This window comes from Alternaria ventricosa (assembly GCF_023758065.1).
Source record: "Alternaria ventricosa strain BMP 2768 chromosome Unknown scaffold_27, whole genome shotgun sequence".
Classification (NCBI taxonomy): domain Eukaryota; kingdom Fungi; phylum Ascomycota; class Dothideomycetes; order Pleosporales; family Pleosporaceae; genus Alternaria; species Alternaria ventricosa.
Window position 1 is genome coordinate 228,932 of NW_026055707.1, and position 18,664 is coordinate 247,595.

Genomic DNA, 18,664 nt, shown 5'->3' on the forward strand with positions numbered 1-18,664 from the left:
GCTCTTCTCTAAGAGGCTCGCGACACATAGTACCAAGCAATCGACCTTGAATAAATAAGAGCAGGATGGCGACAGTCTGTGTCTGTACGACTCTCAATTTCTACTCGTCGCAGCATTATTATTATCGCAGCCTGCCATGAAGGTCTCCACACTCCTCGGTCTGCTTCCCGGCGCTGTTCTCGCATCCGATGTCTTGAGCGTCGCATTCTACGCGAAGGAGAAGAACCAGCTGTATGATTTCATCTCGGCCAACAGCGAGATCGACTATGGCTGCCGTCCTGTTGTCATGGCTGCGGGTGGCGAGCACAAGCTGCACGCCGTCATCTCAGAGGACCATTTGGACCACTTCAAGCGAAGCCTGGACCCCGAGCTCGTTCGCGTTGAGCTTCTGCACAACATGAACAAGCGACAGACTGCGACTGCACCCATTGGCAAGGGTGATCGCTTCAAGGGTGGAAAGGTTGCGCCCCGCGGTCTCGGCACCAGGAAGCCCAGCGAGTACGCCCAGCTTCAGAGCGCTGGTGTCTTCAATGCCGACGAAGTCTACACCGCCATGAAGGGTCTGGAAAAAGAGTACGGCATGTCCATCTTCACCACGCCACACAAGACCTACGAGGGTGCGAACATCATCGGTGGTGTTGCCAACAAGGCAGAGAAGATCAAGAAGGACAAGCAGTACATCTATTTCACGTCAGGTATGCATCGATCAAGCTGTCGTAGATCAAACTAACTCGAGTAGGCATTCACGCACGTGAGCGCGGAGGACCTGACAACCTGATCTACTTCGTCTCTGACCTTCTTTATGCGAACGAGCACCGTATCGGTCTCACTTACGGCAACAAGAAGTACACCAACAGCCAAGTCAAGAAGGCTCTCGGTGCGGGAGTAGTCTTCATTCCCATGCTGAACCCAGATGGTGTGCGCCACGACCAAGCCAACAGCAACCTATGGCGAAAGAACCGCAACCCAGCCTCTGCTAGGCCCAACGAACCCCTCAGTGTTGGTGTAGATTTGAACAGGAACTTCGACTTCCTCTGGAACTTCACCGAGAAGTTCGACCCTTCCGTCTCCCCAGCTTCAACCAACCCAGCTTCCCAAGCCTTCTACGGCACCGCGCCATTCTCCGAGCCCGAGTCGCGAGACATGGCTTGGGTGTACGACGAGTACCCCAACATCCACTGGTACATTGACGTCCACTCTGCTGCCGGAACTCTGCTCTACTCATGGGGAGACGACGTTGACCAATCCCACGACCCCAAGCAGAACCTGTTCAACCCTGCTTACGACGGCAAGCGCGGTATCGTCGAGGACGACCTGTACAAGGAGTACATTGACCAAGAGGACTGGGACAACATCCGCATCGCAGCCAACCGCACCACCGATGCCATGATTTCGGTTGGAGGCCGCGAATACGTCCCTCAACAGGCTGTTGGTCTTTACCCCACTTCCGGCGCGACTGACGACTGGTCTTTCAGCCGATGGCAGGGTAACAAGAAGCTCACCAAGGTCTACGGATACACCATGGAGTTTGGTTACCCGACTAACTTCTACCCTACGAGCGAGGAGTACATTCAAAACATCATTGACACCAACGCTGGTTTCATGGAGTTCATCCTCGCTGCTGTTGAGATTGGTCTTAGGGCTTGAGCTTTTTCGCTTGATGTGTAATGGTCGTGAAAGGCGGCTCTTGGTGCGAGCATGTGGTGGTGATGATGTCATGAAAAACGAGAGACGACGTGTAGTAGTAGCACCTTATACAAGAGAAAATCGAACACCCTGCAGCCTACATTAACATAAAAACATGCAAAGTAGGTAGCCTAATGATAACATAGGCTCTAGGGTGTTTAGGTTTTCTCTTGTATTAGGTGGTAGTAGTCGTTATATTCTAGTATTAGGGGAGCAACTCTTACTAGACGCACTTTGGTACCTTCAAGACTTGACCCAACGCTTGACCCACGCATGACAACCTGCTTAGGAAGATTGCGCAGTTCATTGGAAGGAACACCGTGCGGTATGCCGTAAAAAGGCTGTCATTCGTCGTTATCGTTATCATCACGATCATCTACAAGTTCCATGGCGATAAAGGCACCTATCCGTCGTCCACAAACCTGAGCTCGCTCCATGCCCTCCACCGTCCGTTCCCATCATCCCCACAACTCCGCCTCTCCACACCCCATCACACCCTCCATCTCATAATCTACAACTCCATGATCTCCTTGGGAGCACCCATATAGCTCAACGGCCCCTTCTTAACCATCAACGTCATAACCTCATACAGCGTATCCTAGAACACACACCATCGTCAGTGAAAGCCCCAAACCAGCATATACATAATCGAGCCAAGGAGAGTAAGGAAATAGAAACGCACAGCAGCAGCCATAGTGGTGAGTTCAGCGTTGGTGTCGTAAGCGGGTGCTACCTCAACAATGTCGGCGGCGATGAGGTTGATGCCTTCGAGACCGCGGATAATGGTGCGGAGTTCGCGGGTGGTCCAGCCGCCGGTTTCGGGGGTGCCGGTTGCGGGTGCGACTGTGCGTTCATACACGTTAGCTATGCCATCCATGTGTAACTCGACTGTTCCTCGAACTGATGAACGTACAAGCAGGATCCAGCGTATCGATATCGATACTCAGATACACGGGCTTCTCCAAGCCGACCCTCTCGCGGATCTTCTTGATGATGCCATCGGTACCGATCTTGTCCACTTCACGTGCTTCGACGATTTCAAAGCCGCAGTAGCCGTCGTTTTCGTAGTCAGAGGGGCCGGATAGGGTCGTGCGGATGCCGGCGTGGATGTTGGTGTCGTTTGCGAGGAGGCCTTCTTGGGCGGCGTGGAAGAAGTAGGTGCCGTGGTTTATGCTGGCTTGTTCGGAGGGCGCGCCGCCGAAGACTTTGGGGCGCCAGGTATCGCTGGTGGAGGTGTTAGTGGGAGCTTCGAGGGAGGAAAGACGAGGGTAGACGGTGGCTTACAGATGGCTGTCAAAGTGGATGACGGTGATGGGGCCGTATTCTCGGTTGATGGAACGGAGAAGGGGGAGGGTGATGGTGTGGTCTCCTCCGAGAGTGATCAGACGAGGGAGCGTCTTGCCTGTCTTTGATGGACCGGGCTTGTTGGCATGTGTGTGCGGTGGGCGGCTCAACAGTAGATTGTGGCCTTCTTCAATCTGTTGGAGTGCATACGCGTTGTCGTACCTACGCGAGCAAACGTGTTAGCACATCCTAACACCAGCTTCTCAAGCACGTAAAGACGTAATGTAACTTACGAAGTAACAGGGATGTCACCGCAGTCCACAACTTTAGCCCACGAGTTGAACGGGTTCGCCGCGAGTGGAACGTTGTAGCCACCACTAAATCCAATTCTGCGTGAGCCTTTGGATCACGACACAATAAAAGTAAGCATGCGACTGCTTCCAAGGAAACATACTAGAGATTGAGGCGGCGGGAACCTTGTCTGATACCGCTGGGCCCGAAGCGAGCACCAGGGCGGTAGGATGTGCCAGTGTCAAAGGGCGCACCAATGAACGCAATGTCGAACTGCGTGTTGCTAGAAAGACAAGGGTGGTATGGGAGGCGGCCGAATGTGGATATGCCGGAGAAGATGGAATCGGCCTGCAGTCACGTAAGTCATTGTTGTACGGCGTCGTTTCGAGCTGTCGATGCGTACTTGTTTGCCGCCATCACCAGGAAGTGTGTTATACCACAGTCCCTCGTGAGGACCATTCAAAGGATCTTGATCATGACCATGGTCGCCGTGCGCAGCTACCGTAGCCGCGAAGCTCAAAAGCGCGGGAGTGAACCTCATCTTGCTGGTGCCTCAGGATAACGATGGAGTGAAACTGGAGGGGAGGAGATGGATGAACAGGTCTGGGGACCGCGGAGAGCTCGCAGTAAATAGGTGAAGATATCGAGCGCAACTCTATCAGTGACCTGCTTGACCAGCTCACGTTAGGTAAACTGCTGTTAGGTAAACAACATTTTTTTGGAGCTACCCCTGCTCCATGATGATGTCGTCTGCAGGCATAGCACCGTACTGCCTCCAATCGGTTAGTGGGTTCTTGGAGAAGCTACAGGCCTCGATATTGCGTTGACGTATGTCGTGAACTCGGAGTTGTGTGCTTCGCGCGTGGAGGTGAAGAAGTGCTACAATGAGAACTGGAATGGACTATTCTGCAGTCAACTGTGTCTACCTTTTGAATAACCATCTGAATACCATGATGGTCGCACGAGCTCTCCTACCTCACCCTCGTACTCTTGCGCAACTTCATTTCACCGAGAACGACATGCATCGGTCGTTGCTGATCGATGTGGATACCCACCCCGCCATGCAGGATGTACAATGACGGGCGCCACGGTGATAAAACCCGGGGAATCCGACCAGTAACCTTCTCCATAGACGATATGTAACGCTGATATTCAGCAGCCTCGATCTCTGGGTATCGCAGCCTTATCTGAAGCGAGTCAAGACGCGTAGCAAAGTTACGCTAGCTCATGCATGCAAGTGAGCTGTCCGGTGAGGTTGTTACGTAGTCTAGAGCTTTACACCTCTACGTAAAGGTCTTTCGTAGCTGTTGTATGGTACGCGGATTGGTTCGATAAGAATTGTGTGATCCGGATGCATCCTTTGAGCGCGATCTCCGTGGCAGGTTAGGCGGTCGATTGATGGGCCGAGGTGCAGCGCATGCACGGTTGCATACATCGTTCACTCACGCATTTCCAGTACGGGGTTCCATGCCATTGAGGAGGAAGCAAGGCGTGGGGTACGCAGCGATCGGGTAGCTGTGCGGAGGTGATGATGTGATGAGGAGTGAGGTTCGTTCGCGGAGCCAGGGTTCAGATACCGGCGGCACTAAAAACGTCTCGCTTAACGTATCGAGTAATTTTTGACACTTCGTGCATTGGTGGCTCCGGACAGCTATCTATCTCTATTCCGTGCGTCTACACAGTAAGACGCGTTGCTAATACCTCCGAGGTCAGATCGACCTCAATGATGCGAGGCCACTATCTGTGTACCGGCGCTGCTTCATCTGGAGGCACGCCCAGCTCCGCCCTGTCATCCGAATCCATCCGCTCGAAAGCTTTTTTGACTTGGTAGTCCCAGTTACTCCAAGCAACGATCGCCCATTCTGCAAATCCAACAAGATACAGGGCGATGCATTGGCCTACCCATAAGCCGCCAAGACCCCAGCCGTGGAAAGCAAGCCAAATGCCGAGTGGCAGAGCTCCGCAGTAGTAGCTGACGATGTTGACCGTAGCTCCAATATGCTGTCGACCCATGCCTCTCAGAGCGCCTCCGCAGCTGCCATTGAGTCCGTCTGCGATTTGGAAAAGCGCAACATAAGGCATTACCTTTGCAGTGAGCTTGACGACCTCCGCGTCGTCGTTGAAGATCTTGGCGTAAAAGTCTTTGACTCCCATAAGGACAGCCAGTACAAGCGCACCGAGCAGCATGCTAAGTACCGCAGCCACGTTGGCAGCTCTGGCTGCGCCTTTGGCATTGCGGGCGCCGAGGAGGTTTCCGACACGCGACGAGGTAGCGACACCAACTCCGAAAGGAATGGTGTTCATAACTTGGTCCGTGGTCATGATGACACTTTGCGCGGCGAGTGGTATCGTGCCGAGTTTGCCTGCAACAAGCGCAACAATCTCAAACGCCCACCATTCCGTGCCGACATGTATAACTCCGAGTAAAGCAAGCCGTGAGAAGGTCCAAAGGTTTTGCAGACACTTGCGGTCCCAGCCTCCCCAGCATTGCCATCCGTCGACGAACCGAGCATATGCGAGCAGCAAGAGGAAAGATGCCCAGTATGCGATGCCGGTAGCGAGCGGAGCGCCGAGGAGGCCCATTTGGAAAGTGTACACGAAGAGGTAGTTGAGGCCGGCGCTGAGGGGGGAGGTGATCAATAGGACGTATGTTCCGGGCCTCATAATTTCTGAGGATGTCAGTATGGGTTTGCGGGTTGCGGCAAAACAAGAACCGTACCTTGAGCCTGCATATACTTCTTCAACGCCTCAAAGTATACGTATCCGATACCGCCTGGGGCAAGCACCGAGAGAAACCTCGCCGAGTCTCTGGCGATGTAGTCTTCCTGGCCAAGCGCTTTGAAGAGCGGCTCGGAGCAGAACCACACGATAGCGATGGGTATGTAGAACAGTAGAAGAACGACGAATGCGCGCTGGAGAATGATACCCAGGTCATGCCGATTCTTGCTTCCGGTAAAACTGGCTGAAGCCAGCGTGTCGATCGCGGTTGTGCCACCAAGAGCGACGAGCCAACCAGTAGCCATTGCGAACATATATGAGAAGGCAGCGGTAGCCAATGCTTCTGGCGAAAGGCGTCCGACGATGAGGACTGATACTGTTTGCAGGGAATTTTGCAACGCGTATGCTACGACCACAGGCAGTGATCCTTTGAACAGCACCCAGAATTCGTGGAGGATAAGTTGCGACTTTGATGCAGTGCCATCCTCGAGCTCGTGGGTTTCGCCAGTAGACCATTCCTCATGCTGCGAGTCTGGGAGAAGAGACGTCCGCTCATCAGGCGTGGCGTCATCCTGAGTCGACTTCCTGAGGAAGTTTGGCAACCATGACCGGTACTTATTCGCTTCGTAGCCCATGACGAGAGGTAGATGAAGAAAAACGAAGAACGTGTGGAAAGTGAAGAGAATCCCTCAACAACGAGGTCTGATATGTAAGACAAAGCTCTTCCACTCCAGCCCCGATACCCACAAGATGAACAAGGCAAAAAGCTCGCAAACCTTACATCACGCATTCTCTGCACATACCAAATCAACAGATAGACCCGGCATGACAGCACCTCTGACAATACAACACCCTCCCAAACCGGTGTAACCACGGGCGTATCTACCCTACCATGAGCAGCAAGACCTGCAGCCGCCAACAAACAAAGCAGCATGCATGCGCCTCTAGGCCTGATTGACGTGTGCAGAGTTCGGGCGTATCTTTGAACAGGACAGTGCGCAGCTGTAGCCTTATCGACTTGCATCTGCGCGGTGCGGTATTTGACTAAGGCACTTCGGTAAAACGTTTTACGTGAGGCGAGGACGTACTGAACGCGTTCGGATAAGTGTAGGAGGGTGGAGCTGGGAACAACGTTGATGCTATTGTCTGGGCGCGACCGAGCGGAAGCTCGTTGCAAGTGCCGGCCACGCCGGAGCTTCCCCGCAACATTGCGTGCTTGACAGCGAGCGCGCAAGAGAACCCCTCCTATCCGCAGGGTGTCAATAGAAATGAGTGTATGGCTTTTTCCCTGTGAGATTTCGTGCGATGCCCGGAAGAGCCCGGTCGAGGTTTCACTGGAAGCTTAGCGAGTGTGCCGTTCACGTGGTGCAGGTCAAACTTTACTGGATCTGGCCCGTGTCCACATAGCCCAGCACATCCACCAACAACGACGACATCAGGTAAGTTAATGAATAGTAGCATTCGGAGATCGATGTTGATTTGTCGTTCAATTCGTAATTACCATTAAACAAAATGACTCTCTTTTCCGACCAAGATGACCACAAACGCGCGAGATGCAGCGCCAAACAACCGAGAAAACGAAAACAGAAGGGGGTATAAAACATTACTAGAACAAATGCCAATCATCTTAAGCTTCTCCAGCCAGCGCAGCGGCGACAAGGATGTCGATGCCACTCGCATGTGTGCTCGGGTTGCCATTGTCGCTAGGCCCCTGCCACAGATCTATAATAACGCCACCATCAACCCTAGGCTGACTCCTCGCCGCATTCGCATTGCGCATGAAGAATTGTTGGACACCTTCTTGTGGTGCGTTTTCATACAGCGTTGATAGACCGCGAACGTATGCGCCCTTGAATTGCGAGGCGACGGGGTCGAGAGGACCACTAGCGGGCTCGGTGAGGATACCGCTGGCATCGCTGAGTTTCGATGTCGAAGCTGTGGCGAGCTTGTACGCTTTTTCGATGTAATCGCCGTTGTTTGTTGCGCGAGCTAATTCCGAAAGGCCGGCCAGGACGATGCCTTGATTGTAAGTGAAGGTTGTTCTGCCGTTGTTCTTGCAGCTTGATGGATCGATGCCGTCGTTTACTAAGCTGTCGGAGTTGATTATACCGGACTTCTCGAACCAGTCCCACTCCATCTCAGCCCAGTTGGTGTAGTCCTCTTTCATCTGGCCCTCAGCCCGGTTTGCCAGATGGGCAGCAACGGATAAGAAGAGTTCGTTTGAGATGGCAGCAATGTAGTCACGGTCTTTGGACCACCATAGGCCGCCGCCACACCGATTGCCGTCCCAGCCTGTAGTCATGTCGGCGAAGATGTCTCTGGCTGTATCGAGGTACTTCTGGTCGCCGGTAAGATCGTATGAGGCTATCCAGCCCATGGCCCACCACCCCTCGTCATCGTAGAACTTGTTCTTCCACCCATCTGCCCCGTGCTGTTGAGACGATTTGGCGTATGTGGTGGAGACGATGTTAATGGCGTGCTCCTTGAAGTCGGCATCCTGAATACCGAAGCGCGCGACGGTCTCGATAATGTTGCCAGACTGCCACCATAAGTCGTTCCTGGTAGAGATTAGATTTGGCCATTGTGAGAGTGGACTGCGACGTACCATAAACCAGTATCAGAGTTGTACCATTTTTCTTGTAGAGTTTTTATCGCTGAGAATGCGTCGTCGGCAAAGTCTGCGTATGTAGGAGTACAGTAGAGGAGAGGTATCAACAGCGCTGTAAGGTACTTCATGGTGGATTAAGCAATAGTGACAATAGGGATTACTGAGTCGCTTCGAGCTCAATGAGAGGATGCTGGCTTGATAAGGAAGTGGCAACCAACGGAGGCGAACCGCTCTGTGTTTTATGTTTTCCCCAGACGCTGTGACATTGACCGAAGCGACCTCGACTTCGAAAGTTCAGGCAGATGTATCAAGGAACCGGACTGTAGGCTGGCGTGTGAGTTCGATCCTAGTCACGGCAGTGCAGATAACGCCGAGAACTCCAAGAGAATACTGTACACAAGCAAACCTGTTCGACATATCGAATGTACCTATGGCATTCTCTGCCGCATAAAGTCATCCCTGCCATTACTGTGCTTGAGCTATTGTTAGAGCCTGTGGCACAGCTAGCCAGGCGGCCTTGCGGATTGTCAGGCATGGAGACTCATGCGGGCGAGAGCCGTCGACGAGTCAATGACTGTGATAGAGGGCATGTCCATACACCAAACGGTGAGGTTTGGTACTGTGCAGCGGTAAGTAAAATTAGGTTTGTCGGAGCCTGATCGACGCGGACCCTATCATGAAGCGACTACTGTCTAGGAAAGCGCTAGAGCGGATCCGATCTGAAACACGGGGAACAGACGCTGGGTATACCTATTGGTAAGGCAGATATGGGAGATTGAAGGTTGATTGGTTGTATATCTGAAATATCGCCTGTTTGGTTAGGTCGCCTGTGGCACAGGGGCCCTTTCGTGGCTTGTGAAGCGTTGTCCAGCCTTGCCGACCCGGGGAGTTCGCTCAGGAGCATCGCGTGTAACGGCGAGCCCTTCCTGAGGATATCGCGCGACGCCGACGGCACAGTTGAGAGACGACTCCAAGTCGTGCGGTAAGACTCGAATGCATGCGACCCGTATAAGACAATGGTCGAACGTTGTTGTTGGCTATCGAATGTGGCTGTCAGGCCTCCTGGGCAGCTTTCATTGACCATTCGACGGTCGCACTTCCGACTGCTGACCATGCTGGCATCATGCTGGCGATCGCGTTCAGAGGGCGCTATTGGTATCAGCTATAGGAGTACACTATAGCCGGCGTTATCTGAGTTGTGCGCGGGTTCGGCCCAAGGGTGACTGCGGCCGGCCTGGTGAGACCGCAGACCTCGCCGTGCAGACAAGGGCCAGTTCTCCGATAGTGATTCGAGGCCGTAGCTGCAGCCGGAAATAGGTCAACCCTTCTCCCGCTTCTTGTTGCTGTCTTGCTGTTGTGGTGGTACCTATGGACGCGATGTTGGCAGGACTCAGCCTCGCCACGGACGCTGTGAGATCAGCCAAGGTTCACAGCAGACAGCGCAGAGCTCAGCGACGGACAACGGCCCGCTTAGTACACTGAGTACATGATCGGAGTTGTGCGCAGGATATGCACAGCTTCCAATCGCCCAAGCGATGGGTCGTCACATTGACGACGTTGACGAGATGAAAAGTGGATAGGTTGCGACAGATGTCAAACAAGTTTTCGCTCAGCGGCAAAAGGCCAGAATTAGCAACGCCGTCCACTATGCGCGCTGTACGCGTGAGGTCGACTGCCGCCGTTCAGCCGAAATGCAGATGTTGGGACGTGTTGATGTCTGTAGGATGTTTGCACGCGCAGCGCGCGGTGTGGTGAGTGATGGATTGGGATTAGTGTGAGGTGGTGATGATGCAGGTCACGTGCTGCGCGACTTCCTCGTGCCTCTGAGCTACGTCAGCGGGGTACTGCCCCACTAAACCCTCCCACTGTTCGCGTACCCGATGTTGGCAAACAGCGGCTCCTTCTCCGGAGTATGGCTGTGAGCTAGAAGTAGGGCGAGGGGATAGTCTACCGTTTCCAAGAAAGAACTGATGCTAACCCAACGCTACCAACTATATCTCTGCTACGCTACCAACTATCCAGAGTAAAAAGCATTTGCGAGAGAGGGGGAGCCGCGGCAGCACATGCCCCTCTATCCAACTTGGACAGCATATCTCACTCGTAGCGGGGCAGTGTTCGTCCCGCGGCAGAAGATCTGGAACCCGTACCCACCTTAAGCCGTGGCCAGATGACGCGAATGCCATGCAAAGGCGCCAGATTACCATCAATCATACCTAGCGGAAGTGCTGATCTACCTATCGTGGCGGGCTGTGGCGTCTGCAAACTGGTATACATCCTGGCAGGAACCCCTGTAGACCCTGCCAACCGTACATGTGAAGGAGCAAGTAACAGGGCCCACTGAGTACACAGCACGCCTGCTGCTGCCCTCTCTCACCCACACCCTTTGCGGCTACGGCTGCCTCACAAGGGATGACGTACGGGTTTCGTAGCACGTCACTGCAGCCTGGACGATGCTGAAGGGTAGTATATAAGACTGCTTCTGCTTCTCTTTCCTCGAACCTTCATCACACTCAACTCCAATCAACTCAACTACAACTACCACTTTCAACCCTCAACCAACCAACCACCAACAATCAACATGTCTGACAACATGCGCAAGGGTCTCGGCGAGCAAGCCTCCGAGAAGAGTAAGCTTACTATCTTCACCCAACTTCAGTGCAGCATCTGACAATCTCTCAGTGACCCCCGACTCCCAGAAGTCCACCACCGAGAAGGCCAGCGAGAGCCTCACTGGCGCCGGTGACCGCGTTGCCGGTATGGTCCAGCCTGGTACGTCTCTTCCACCACTCATCACTTACCACCCGACCATCAACTAACATTACATACCAGAGGGCCAGAAGTCCACCGGACAGAAGCTCGGTGACGCCACCCGCTCAGGCGGCGACGATGCCTCCTCCCAGGGCCAGGGTGTCATGAAGCAAGCTCAGGACGCTCTCGGCAACGCTGGCCAGAGCATCTCCGACACCCTCTCCGGTGCCACTGGCCAGAAGAAGTAAAGCACTCGCTTCCTTCTTGCTGTTGCCTGGTAGCCACGATACCTCCTCCTCTTTTACGACCATGAAGACCTGAGAATGGACGAACATGATACTGCGATGGATGGAACATACCCTTTCGGCGTGAAAGCCGCATATCTATATACCCTACCATGAATGAAATAACAATGATCAACAATCTGTCTTCTGCTGTGAAATGCCAGTCGTTGTTTCTGACAATCAGACTAGACATCGACTGTGGGTAGACTGACTTCTCATGCCTTCGTAAACCCTCAGTTGGGACTTGACTCGACCTTCCACCAGCAACACTTACCCTGGGGTCGCATGACTACAAGCATAATGTGAGTCCAAGGGAATACGAGAGATGTGTAGATGGAACTCATCCATATTATGATTAGAAGTCCTGGCTTGAACTATAAATCTTCATCTTCCACCTCCTCCATCTGCACATGCCTGAGTGTATTCTCCGCCGTCTTGGCCTCATCAGATATACCCTCCATCTGCCCCTTGGCCTCAGCAGCCATCATCTTGTACTCTGCTTCCTGCACCGCAGCCTCAGCAACTTGCTCTGCCATAGCTCCAGCTGACGTATTCTGTACCCTCAAGAAAGCATCCAGCTCTTCATCCTCAGCTGTTCGTGGGACCTTCTCAGCACCTTCTTCCGTGTCATCCTTCTTCTTCCCCTCATTCATATACCCTCCTTCCCGCAACTTGTCAAACTCATCGGGTTCGAGTAACCGGCCCTCGCCCTTTGCCAGCTTGACCTTCTGCGCCACAGACGCAGGCATGAATCTTGTTGCTTCCTTGCGCAGATCGCGGACCTGGGGTGCGGCTTCGTAGACGATGGTGGGTTTCTTGGGCTCGGCGGGCGCAGCGGCTTCGTCTTGCGGGTCTTGGGGTAGGTATTTCCGTGGTATGGGCGGCGGTGTGTCGCGCGGCATGGGGATGCGCTTCACGTCGTCGTCCGTGTCGCTGCTGTCGTCGTCTTTGCGCTGTCCGTCGCGCGATCGCTTGCCTAGAACACCGCCGCCTCTGCCTCCTCGGTCGCCTCCCCGCCCTCTGTCGTCGTTGTTGTATTGCCGCTCTGGCTTGAAGACGGGCGCTTTGTCGCCGAGTGCTGCGCGCGCCTTGTTGACAGCGGCGAGATCCTTCTCCAACTCCTGTAGCCGTTGTCGCTCATGTGGCCGTATTGCGCCGCTCTGGTCGAGTTCTTTGAGGTTGTCAATGTCGCGTTGTATGCGATTGGGGTTTCGGCGCGCGAGTTTCTCGTTGCGCTGCGTCTGGAGGTTGGCTTTTTGCTTGCGGATCTGCTTCTGCTTCTCGGCCTTTTTGGCTTCTTGCACGGGGTTGTAGTTCTTCTCTTTGGCCATCTTGGCGGTCGAAGGCAGAATCGGGTTTGAAGGAGGTTTGTGAGGTCGTTGGTCGACAGCGCTGTACGGAAATTGAGATTCTGGGGACTGACGTAGGTCCGTGCTTGAGCCGCGGCGCGTCGCGAATCTGGTCTGCGATGGCACTCGAACTTCCTTGGCGACATCAGTTGCTGCCAACTCTCCCCGCCACGAGAGCAGGTTACTAGCATCATGTTCATTCCCAGAGCGCTCAGGCTCAAGGGCGTCCGCGAGAAGCCGCGGCCCAAGCCTGCCCAAGCTCCCTCTAAAGCGCCAGCTGAAGGCGACCAAGACGATGCGCTGGTCGAGGCGATGCAGAAGACAAGAACCAGCTCACCTACTGACCAGCCAGAACAGACTGACCTCAAAGCCTCCAAGCCTGGTCCAAGATTTACTACCAAGCCTGTCACGCCAGAGTACATAGGCCAGCTTGCTGCTGGCATCGAGCTCATCTTCACCGACTATGCCCACCAGGAAGAGCAGCGGGCCAGGTGGCTGCACGACCGTTACAGAACCGTTGATGGCGAGGATAACTGTATACATACCCAAGTCTATGTCCTCCCCCATAATTGACCTGCTACACAGACATCCACCTCACCGCCATCCTCGAACACCCCAATATCTCCTCGCTGAAGCCCGAAGCCTCTCAGATCCTCCTTCAGCAAGCACTCCGCGACCACCCCTCCAAGATGCTAGAGCTCTCGAGCAATGGCTACCACGTCCGTCGCAAGCCCTCTTCATACCCTCCCAAATACCTACCACACAACTCGTTCGAAGTCACCGATGACGACGGCCTAGCATTCTGGGACCAGCGCACAATCTACGTCGAGCCACATCTACGCAACATCTGTCCCACGCCAGCAAAGGTCGCATACTGGCTTGCGGAGCATGGCGAGTTGCGGCCTAAGTGGCTACCCATACAAGCAGTTCATACACTGTGGAACAGCTGCGCTTTCGTTGTCCTTAGCGGAAGTGTGATGCACGAAGATGTTTGGCAAAAGTGGAGAGAAGCAGACAAGCCCGAAAATTGGAAGATAATGACCAAGGTTGAGCATACCAAACGCACCGCTGAATACGTTGCGTTGCTTAAGGCAGAGAACCCTAGAGGAATGCGCAAGAATATCGTCGACGAGAGCGAACTGCCTCCAATCGCACGACCAGCAGTGCTTCCGATGGCGTATGCAACCAAAGCTCCTGGTGAAAAGACCGCCCAGGTCACATCGCGAAAACCAGAAGAAGTACCGATGGAGATTACTGCGGCTGCAGAAGAACCACCCGTCAAGCACAAGCGGAAGCGACGAAAACCAAAGAAGGCCAACAAACCTGCTGGTGGAGACGACGCCGATGGAGATGATGCTGAAGGTGCCTATGATGAGCCGAGTGCAAAACGCAGAGGTTGAAAGACCACGCTCGTATCATGACCTACCCACGTTCACGGCGCAAGGACTCGCAAATCGCGAGCTAGCCTTGGACGCCTTCACCAGTGATCTGATAAGTCAAGATCGAATAGCCTCACGATTGCGCCCAGTAGTACGGCCACTGTTGATTACCCCGACTTACCCCGCTTACTCGCTAGTACTGACATACCAGACTTGCCGAAGCCACAGATGGATCGGCAGCCAATCCAGACTGGAATGAGGGAGCCGAGGAAACGCGTCGCTATGAGAGGGCGATTGTGCGTCTACTCTAGCTAGAGTACATAAAGCCGAATACACGAGAATAACATCTTGTGGTACCATTGACCGTAGTGGCCATTTCTGCTTCGTTCGTCGGGCTTCATTAGTTGAATTCGCACACGTTGTGTTTCCATAGGAAGGAACCTCGCAGTAATATGGCTACCGTTGTAGACAAGACGGCCGATGGAATCATCTATCGATCCGAGAAAAGCTACCCGATACCTGACCTCGATGTACTAACGCTTCTGTTCGGTATGCCCACCACCCCGAAAGCACCTAACACCACCCCAAAAACCTCCTCAACTAACAACACATCTCCTTGTAGACTCCGAACACAGTCTAGCCAAACCAAACACCCCCCTCCACGTCTCAGCCGCAGACCCAAGCCTAATCCTAACAACATCGCGCGCCCGCTACCTAACCCAAGCCACCTCAGCCGCCCTCCGCAAACACTATGGCATCGGCGCCCATGGCCCAGGAAAAGACGTGTGCTCCGTTATCTCAACAGGGCACTATCTCCTCCCTGTTCTCGCGTATGGAATCATCGGCGCAGGCGGTATCTTCTCCGCTGCTTCCGCGGCAAGCACGGCCAGCGAACTAGCCAAGCAACTACAAGGTGCCAGCTCGAAGATTATTGTGACCTGTCAAGCTACCCTGGAGACTACGATCAGAGCTGCAGAGGACGCGGGGTGGGGTCAGGGTGGAGGCGGGCGCGTACTGCTTATGAGTGAGGGGAGGGAGTGGACGTTGAAAGTTGTTGGTGAAGATGGGAGGCTGGGGAAGGACATCATTGATGAAAGAGATTTACTGCCGTGGACGCGGATCACGGATAGGAAAGAGCTGGACGAGAGCCTGATAGTACTGATTTATAGCTCCGGGACGACTGGGCTACCCAAGGGAGTAAAGCTTTCACACCGGAATACTGTGAGCCAGACGGTTAGTACGGGGGATATGATGAAAGCGTGGGTGAAAGAGAAAAGGCCGGATTTTGAATACCGCACGGTCGCCCGTAAGTTATGCTTCCTCATACGATATTGGCAAGTTAAGATGAATGTACGCTGACATCCCATCCCCCACCAGACCTCCCCACCGCCCACATAGCCGGCGTACAAGGCTACCTGATAAACCCCTTCTACCTCGGCGGAACCGTATACTGGATGCCGCGCTTCGACTTCCCATCCTTCCTCTCCTACAACGCCCGCTACGCCATAACCTTCTTCTTCACCGTTCCCCCCATCCTTTTGCTAATCGCCAAAAGTCCCCTAGCAACGACCCAATTCGCCTCCCTGGAATTCTGTGTTTCGGGAGCCGCGCCACTAGGAAGAGAGCTTCAGTATGCAGCTAGTCAGAAACTTGGGGGTGAGGAGTGTTTTGTGGATCAGACCTGGGGCTTAAGTGAGACGACGGGGAGTGCGACGATTATGACGCCTGGGATGCGGGATGATACGGGGAGTGTGGCTATGTTGTTGCCGAATATGCGGGCTAGGCTTGTTGATGACGATGGTGAAGACGTTGAGTTAGGAACTCCGGGAGAGGTGCTGGTGAAAGGGCCCGTGGTTTGTAAGGGGTATTATCGGAATGAAGAGGCGGATAGAGAGGCTTTCACCCATGATGGCTGGTTTCATACGGGTGACATCGCGGTGTTTAGGGATGGGATGTTCTATATCGTGGTAAGTCGGGGCTGGACGCAATGCATGTGAGGCATATACTGACTTCGTACCTCTATCTTTGCAGGACAGGAAGAAGGAGTTGATTAAGTACAAGGGGCTACAGGTCGCGCCGGCGGAGTTGGAAGCTGTGCTGCTTAGCCACCCGCTGGTCCTGGATGCTGCAGTTATTGGGGTGCTGACGGATGATGGGACAAATGAGGTGCCAAGAGCATACGTTGTCGCTGATAAGAGTAAGATTGCGTCGGAAAAAATTGTTGAATTCGTCAAAGGGAAGGTTGCTGGGCATAAACAGCTGAGAGGAGGTGTTGTATTCTTAGACGAGGTCCCGAAAAGTCCCGCGGGGAAGATACTTAGAAAGGATCTGAGGGCTCTCGCTGCGAAGGAGAGGGGTGCGAAGCTGTAGGATAAGTTTGAGGGATACATCAATCTTTTGACGTGCCCAGGTGGTACTTACGGACTAGCGAATACCTTCAGGGTCCATTGTGATGCTAATGCGTTGCTGGCTTCGTGACATGGCCGTGGATCCCATGCCGGTGGTCGAAGTCCATCAAACCTTGCGATAGAAATATTCTGAACGCCTGCCTTATCACTGAGGTGCGATGTGCCCTGCGGGCAAAGACACGTTCCAAGGCTGCGGGAAGCCCGTTCCCGGCATTCCGATGACCCTTGTTTACCGACAGCTTCGGGTTGATCACCCACACGTTCGGCGATCAGCTTCTCTTGAGACTTCCTGCTCCGATCCTGATCATCGCACCTCAAATAACGATCGTAGCGCTGATCGGCTATACTATAGGCGTGGTTGCTAAAGGTGTAACAGCTGCTCTTGTACCATGCACCTTTCCAGCCAACCGAACGCCTACCTTCCGTTACGCGGACGATGCTCCGCGCCTATCACGACAAACTGGCCGTGTGTATCCACTTTCAGAAAGGGATGCCTCATAGCGTACTTCGACTGGTCCGGCACAGGTCACCAGCTGCCTTAACGAGGCATACACGTGGGATTAGTAGCACTGACCGTGGTACCGCCGGGTATGACATCACTAGAAGGAAACACCGTGTACCTTTGTCTCATCCCACCAGCCTAAGCGCACCACGTCTCGCTCCACCGATCAGAATCATGGCTCGCATAGCGGTATTTGCTCATAATGATTTCATTTTAGCTCATAATTAATATTCTGTTCTAGCAACAAAACCAAAGGATCCAGGATATCCTCCCAACCCTTCAGAACGAGGCAGACCAGATCGACCAGATTGCAAAGATAAGAGGATGGTTCCGTCCAAAGGAAGACAGCGCGTACTACCAGGTGGTACAAAACTATCTCAACGAGAAGATCGACGTGAAAGAAGCGACGTCGCGCATTCTCGATCCCATCGATGAGAAGATTAAAGAGGCCAAGCTAGACGACGTGGACTTCATGGATCTATGGAACAGCATCATCCACTCAGCAAGACGATCAACATTCCGCGATGGCGCCCGGACACAGCACAACCAACTCATCGATCTACTCACCGCGTTCAAGAAGCACTCAATACCGGACAAGAAGGAGTACGACTATCTCTACAAGGAAATGACCGACTTTGGCATGGCCTGTCGTGAAGCTTACAACGACGCGCCCGTCGCTCACGAAGGCTACATCGAGAGGGAGGTAGAAGCTTGGACGAACATGAACTACTTCTTCGCCTTGGCGGCAAGAAATGATATCCAAGATCTCTCGATGTACGCCATCTTCGCGCTACGAGAAGCTCTCGAGACACCTCCAGTTGACGAACCGATGTCGACAGCCAACCAAAAGTACGACGCCAACGTTCCCGCAGCCGCAGCTTGGATATTAGGCTACGGCCACGACCTCTTCCGCATGGAAAAAGATCTCACACCCACCGACAAAAAGCAAGGCAACCCAGCCCGCGGGGGCGAACTTTGGAAGGGCAAAAGCGAGTTCAGCAAAGAAAGATGGGCACTCTGGAAGGATCGATTCGCAGCGATTGCAACTATGGAGGGTGTCAAGGAGCAGACAAGGATTGATGCCAAAGACGCGATAGAGGGCATGGAGCGGAGCCAGACGTATGAGCTCATGAGGTAACTTCCTACAAGTCTGACGTGCTGATATGCATTTGGCAGATTCATCTTTGCGGAGGAAGTGCGGCGGAATGGAGATCTGCAGCGGCTTGGGGGAGGGTTTCCACAATCACCTGAGCGAGGGACTAAGCGCCAGAAGAGAGAGGATAGTGGGAATGCAAGCTGAGGGCGGGTGTGTCGTTGTCACAGTGTGAGACGGGGTGAGGCATGGGCGATGAAATCATTGTCACAGTATCTTTACTAGCGACCTAAAATTCGAATACATTCCTCTAC

At 53.7% G+C, this 18,664-nt stretch overlaps 8 protein-coding genes across 8 annotated transcripts; 5 read left to right on the top strand and 3 right to left on the bottom strand.

Moving 5' to 3' along the window:
* Nucleotides 1–136: 136 nt before the first annotated feature.
* On the top strand, nt 137–1,647 carry J4E93_010194 (uncharacterized protein; the record flags this gene model as incomplete). Its single annotated transcript, XM_049348079.1, has 2 exons — nt 137–695; nt 740–1,647. The coding sequence occupies 2 exons, from the start codon at nt 137–139 to the stop codon at nt 1,645–1,647; spliced, it is 1,467 nt and encodes a 488-aa protein (XP_049194812.1).
* Nucleotides 1,648–2,197: 550 nt separating this feature from the next.
* On the bottom strand, nt 2,198–3,802 carry J4E93_010195 (uncharacterized protein; the record flags this gene model as incomplete). The annotated part of the gene is made up of 7 exons (XM_049348080.1): nt 2,198–2,284; nt 2,369–2,529; nt 2,600–2,910; nt 2,971–3,192; nt 3,264–3,347; nt 3,425–3,609; nt 3,665–3,802. The coding sequence occupies 7 exons, from the start codon at nt 3,800–3,802 to the stop codon at nt 2,198–2,200; spliced, it is 1,188 nt and encodes a 395-aa protein (XP_049194813.1).
* Nucleotides 3,803–4,998: 1,196 nt separating this feature from the next.
* On the bottom strand, nt 4,999–6,614 carry J4E93_010196 (uncharacterized protein; the record flags this gene model as incomplete). Its single annotated transcript, XM_049348081.1, has 2 exons — nt 4,999–5,930; nt 5,981–6,614. The coding sequence occupies 2 exons, from the start codon at nt 6,612–6,614 to the stop codon at nt 4,999–5,001; spliced, it is 1,566 nt and encodes a 521-aa protein (XP_049194814.1).
* Nucleotides 6,615–7,606: 992 nt separating this feature from the next.
* J4E93_010197 (uncharacterized protein) lies at nt 7,607–8,715 on the bottom strand (the record flags this gene model as incomplete). The annotated part of the gene is made up of 2 exons (XM_049348082.1): nt 7,607–8,537; nt 8,585–8,715. 2 exons carry the CDS (start codon nt 8,713–8,715, stop codon nt 7,607–7,609), a joined length of 1,062 nt encoding a protein of 353 aa, XP_049194815.1.
* Nucleotides 8,716–11,165: 2,450 nt separating this feature from the next.
* J4E93_010198 (uncharacterized protein) lies at nt 11,166–11,583 on the top strand (the record flags this gene model as incomplete). Its single annotated transcript, XM_049348083.1, has 3 exons — nt 11,166–11,214; nt 11,267–11,356; nt 11,417–11,583. 3 exons carry the CDS (start codon nt 11,166–11,168, stop codon nt 11,581–11,583), a joined length of 306 nt encoding a protein of 101 aa, XP_049194816.1.
* A 1,577-nt stretch (nt 11,584–13,160) lies between these two features.
* On the top strand, nt 13,161–14,368 carry J4E93_010199 (uncharacterized protein; the record flags this gene model as incomplete). The annotated part of the gene is made up of 2 exons (XM_049348084.1): nt 13,161–13,503; nt 13,554–14,368. The coding sequence occupies 2 exons, from the start codon at nt 13,161–13,163 to the stop codon at nt 14,366–14,368; spliced, it is 1,158 nt and encodes a 385-aa protein (XP_049194817.1).
* Nucleotides 14,369–16,334: 1,966 nt separating this feature from the next.
* Nucleotides 16,335–16,717, top strand: J4E93_010200 (uncharacterized protein; the record flags this gene model as incomplete). The annotated part of the gene is made up of 2 exons (XM_049348085.1): nt 16,335–16,340; nt 16,379–16,717. 2 exons carry the CDS (start codon nt 16,335–16,337, stop codon nt 16,715–16,717), a joined length of 345 nt encoding a protein of 114 aa, XP_049194818.1.
* Nucleotides 16,718–17,431: 714 nt separating this feature from the next.
* Nucleotides 17,432–18,395, top strand: J4E93_010201 (uncharacterized protein; the record flags this gene model as incomplete). Its single annotated transcript, XM_049348086.1, has 2 exons — nt 17,432–17,446; nt 17,499–18,395. The coding sequence occupies 2 exons, from the start codon at nt 17,432–17,434 to the stop codon at nt 18,393–18,395; spliced, it is 912 nt and encodes a 303-aa protein (XP_049194819.1).
* Nucleotides 18,396–18,664: the final 269 nt, after the last annotated feature.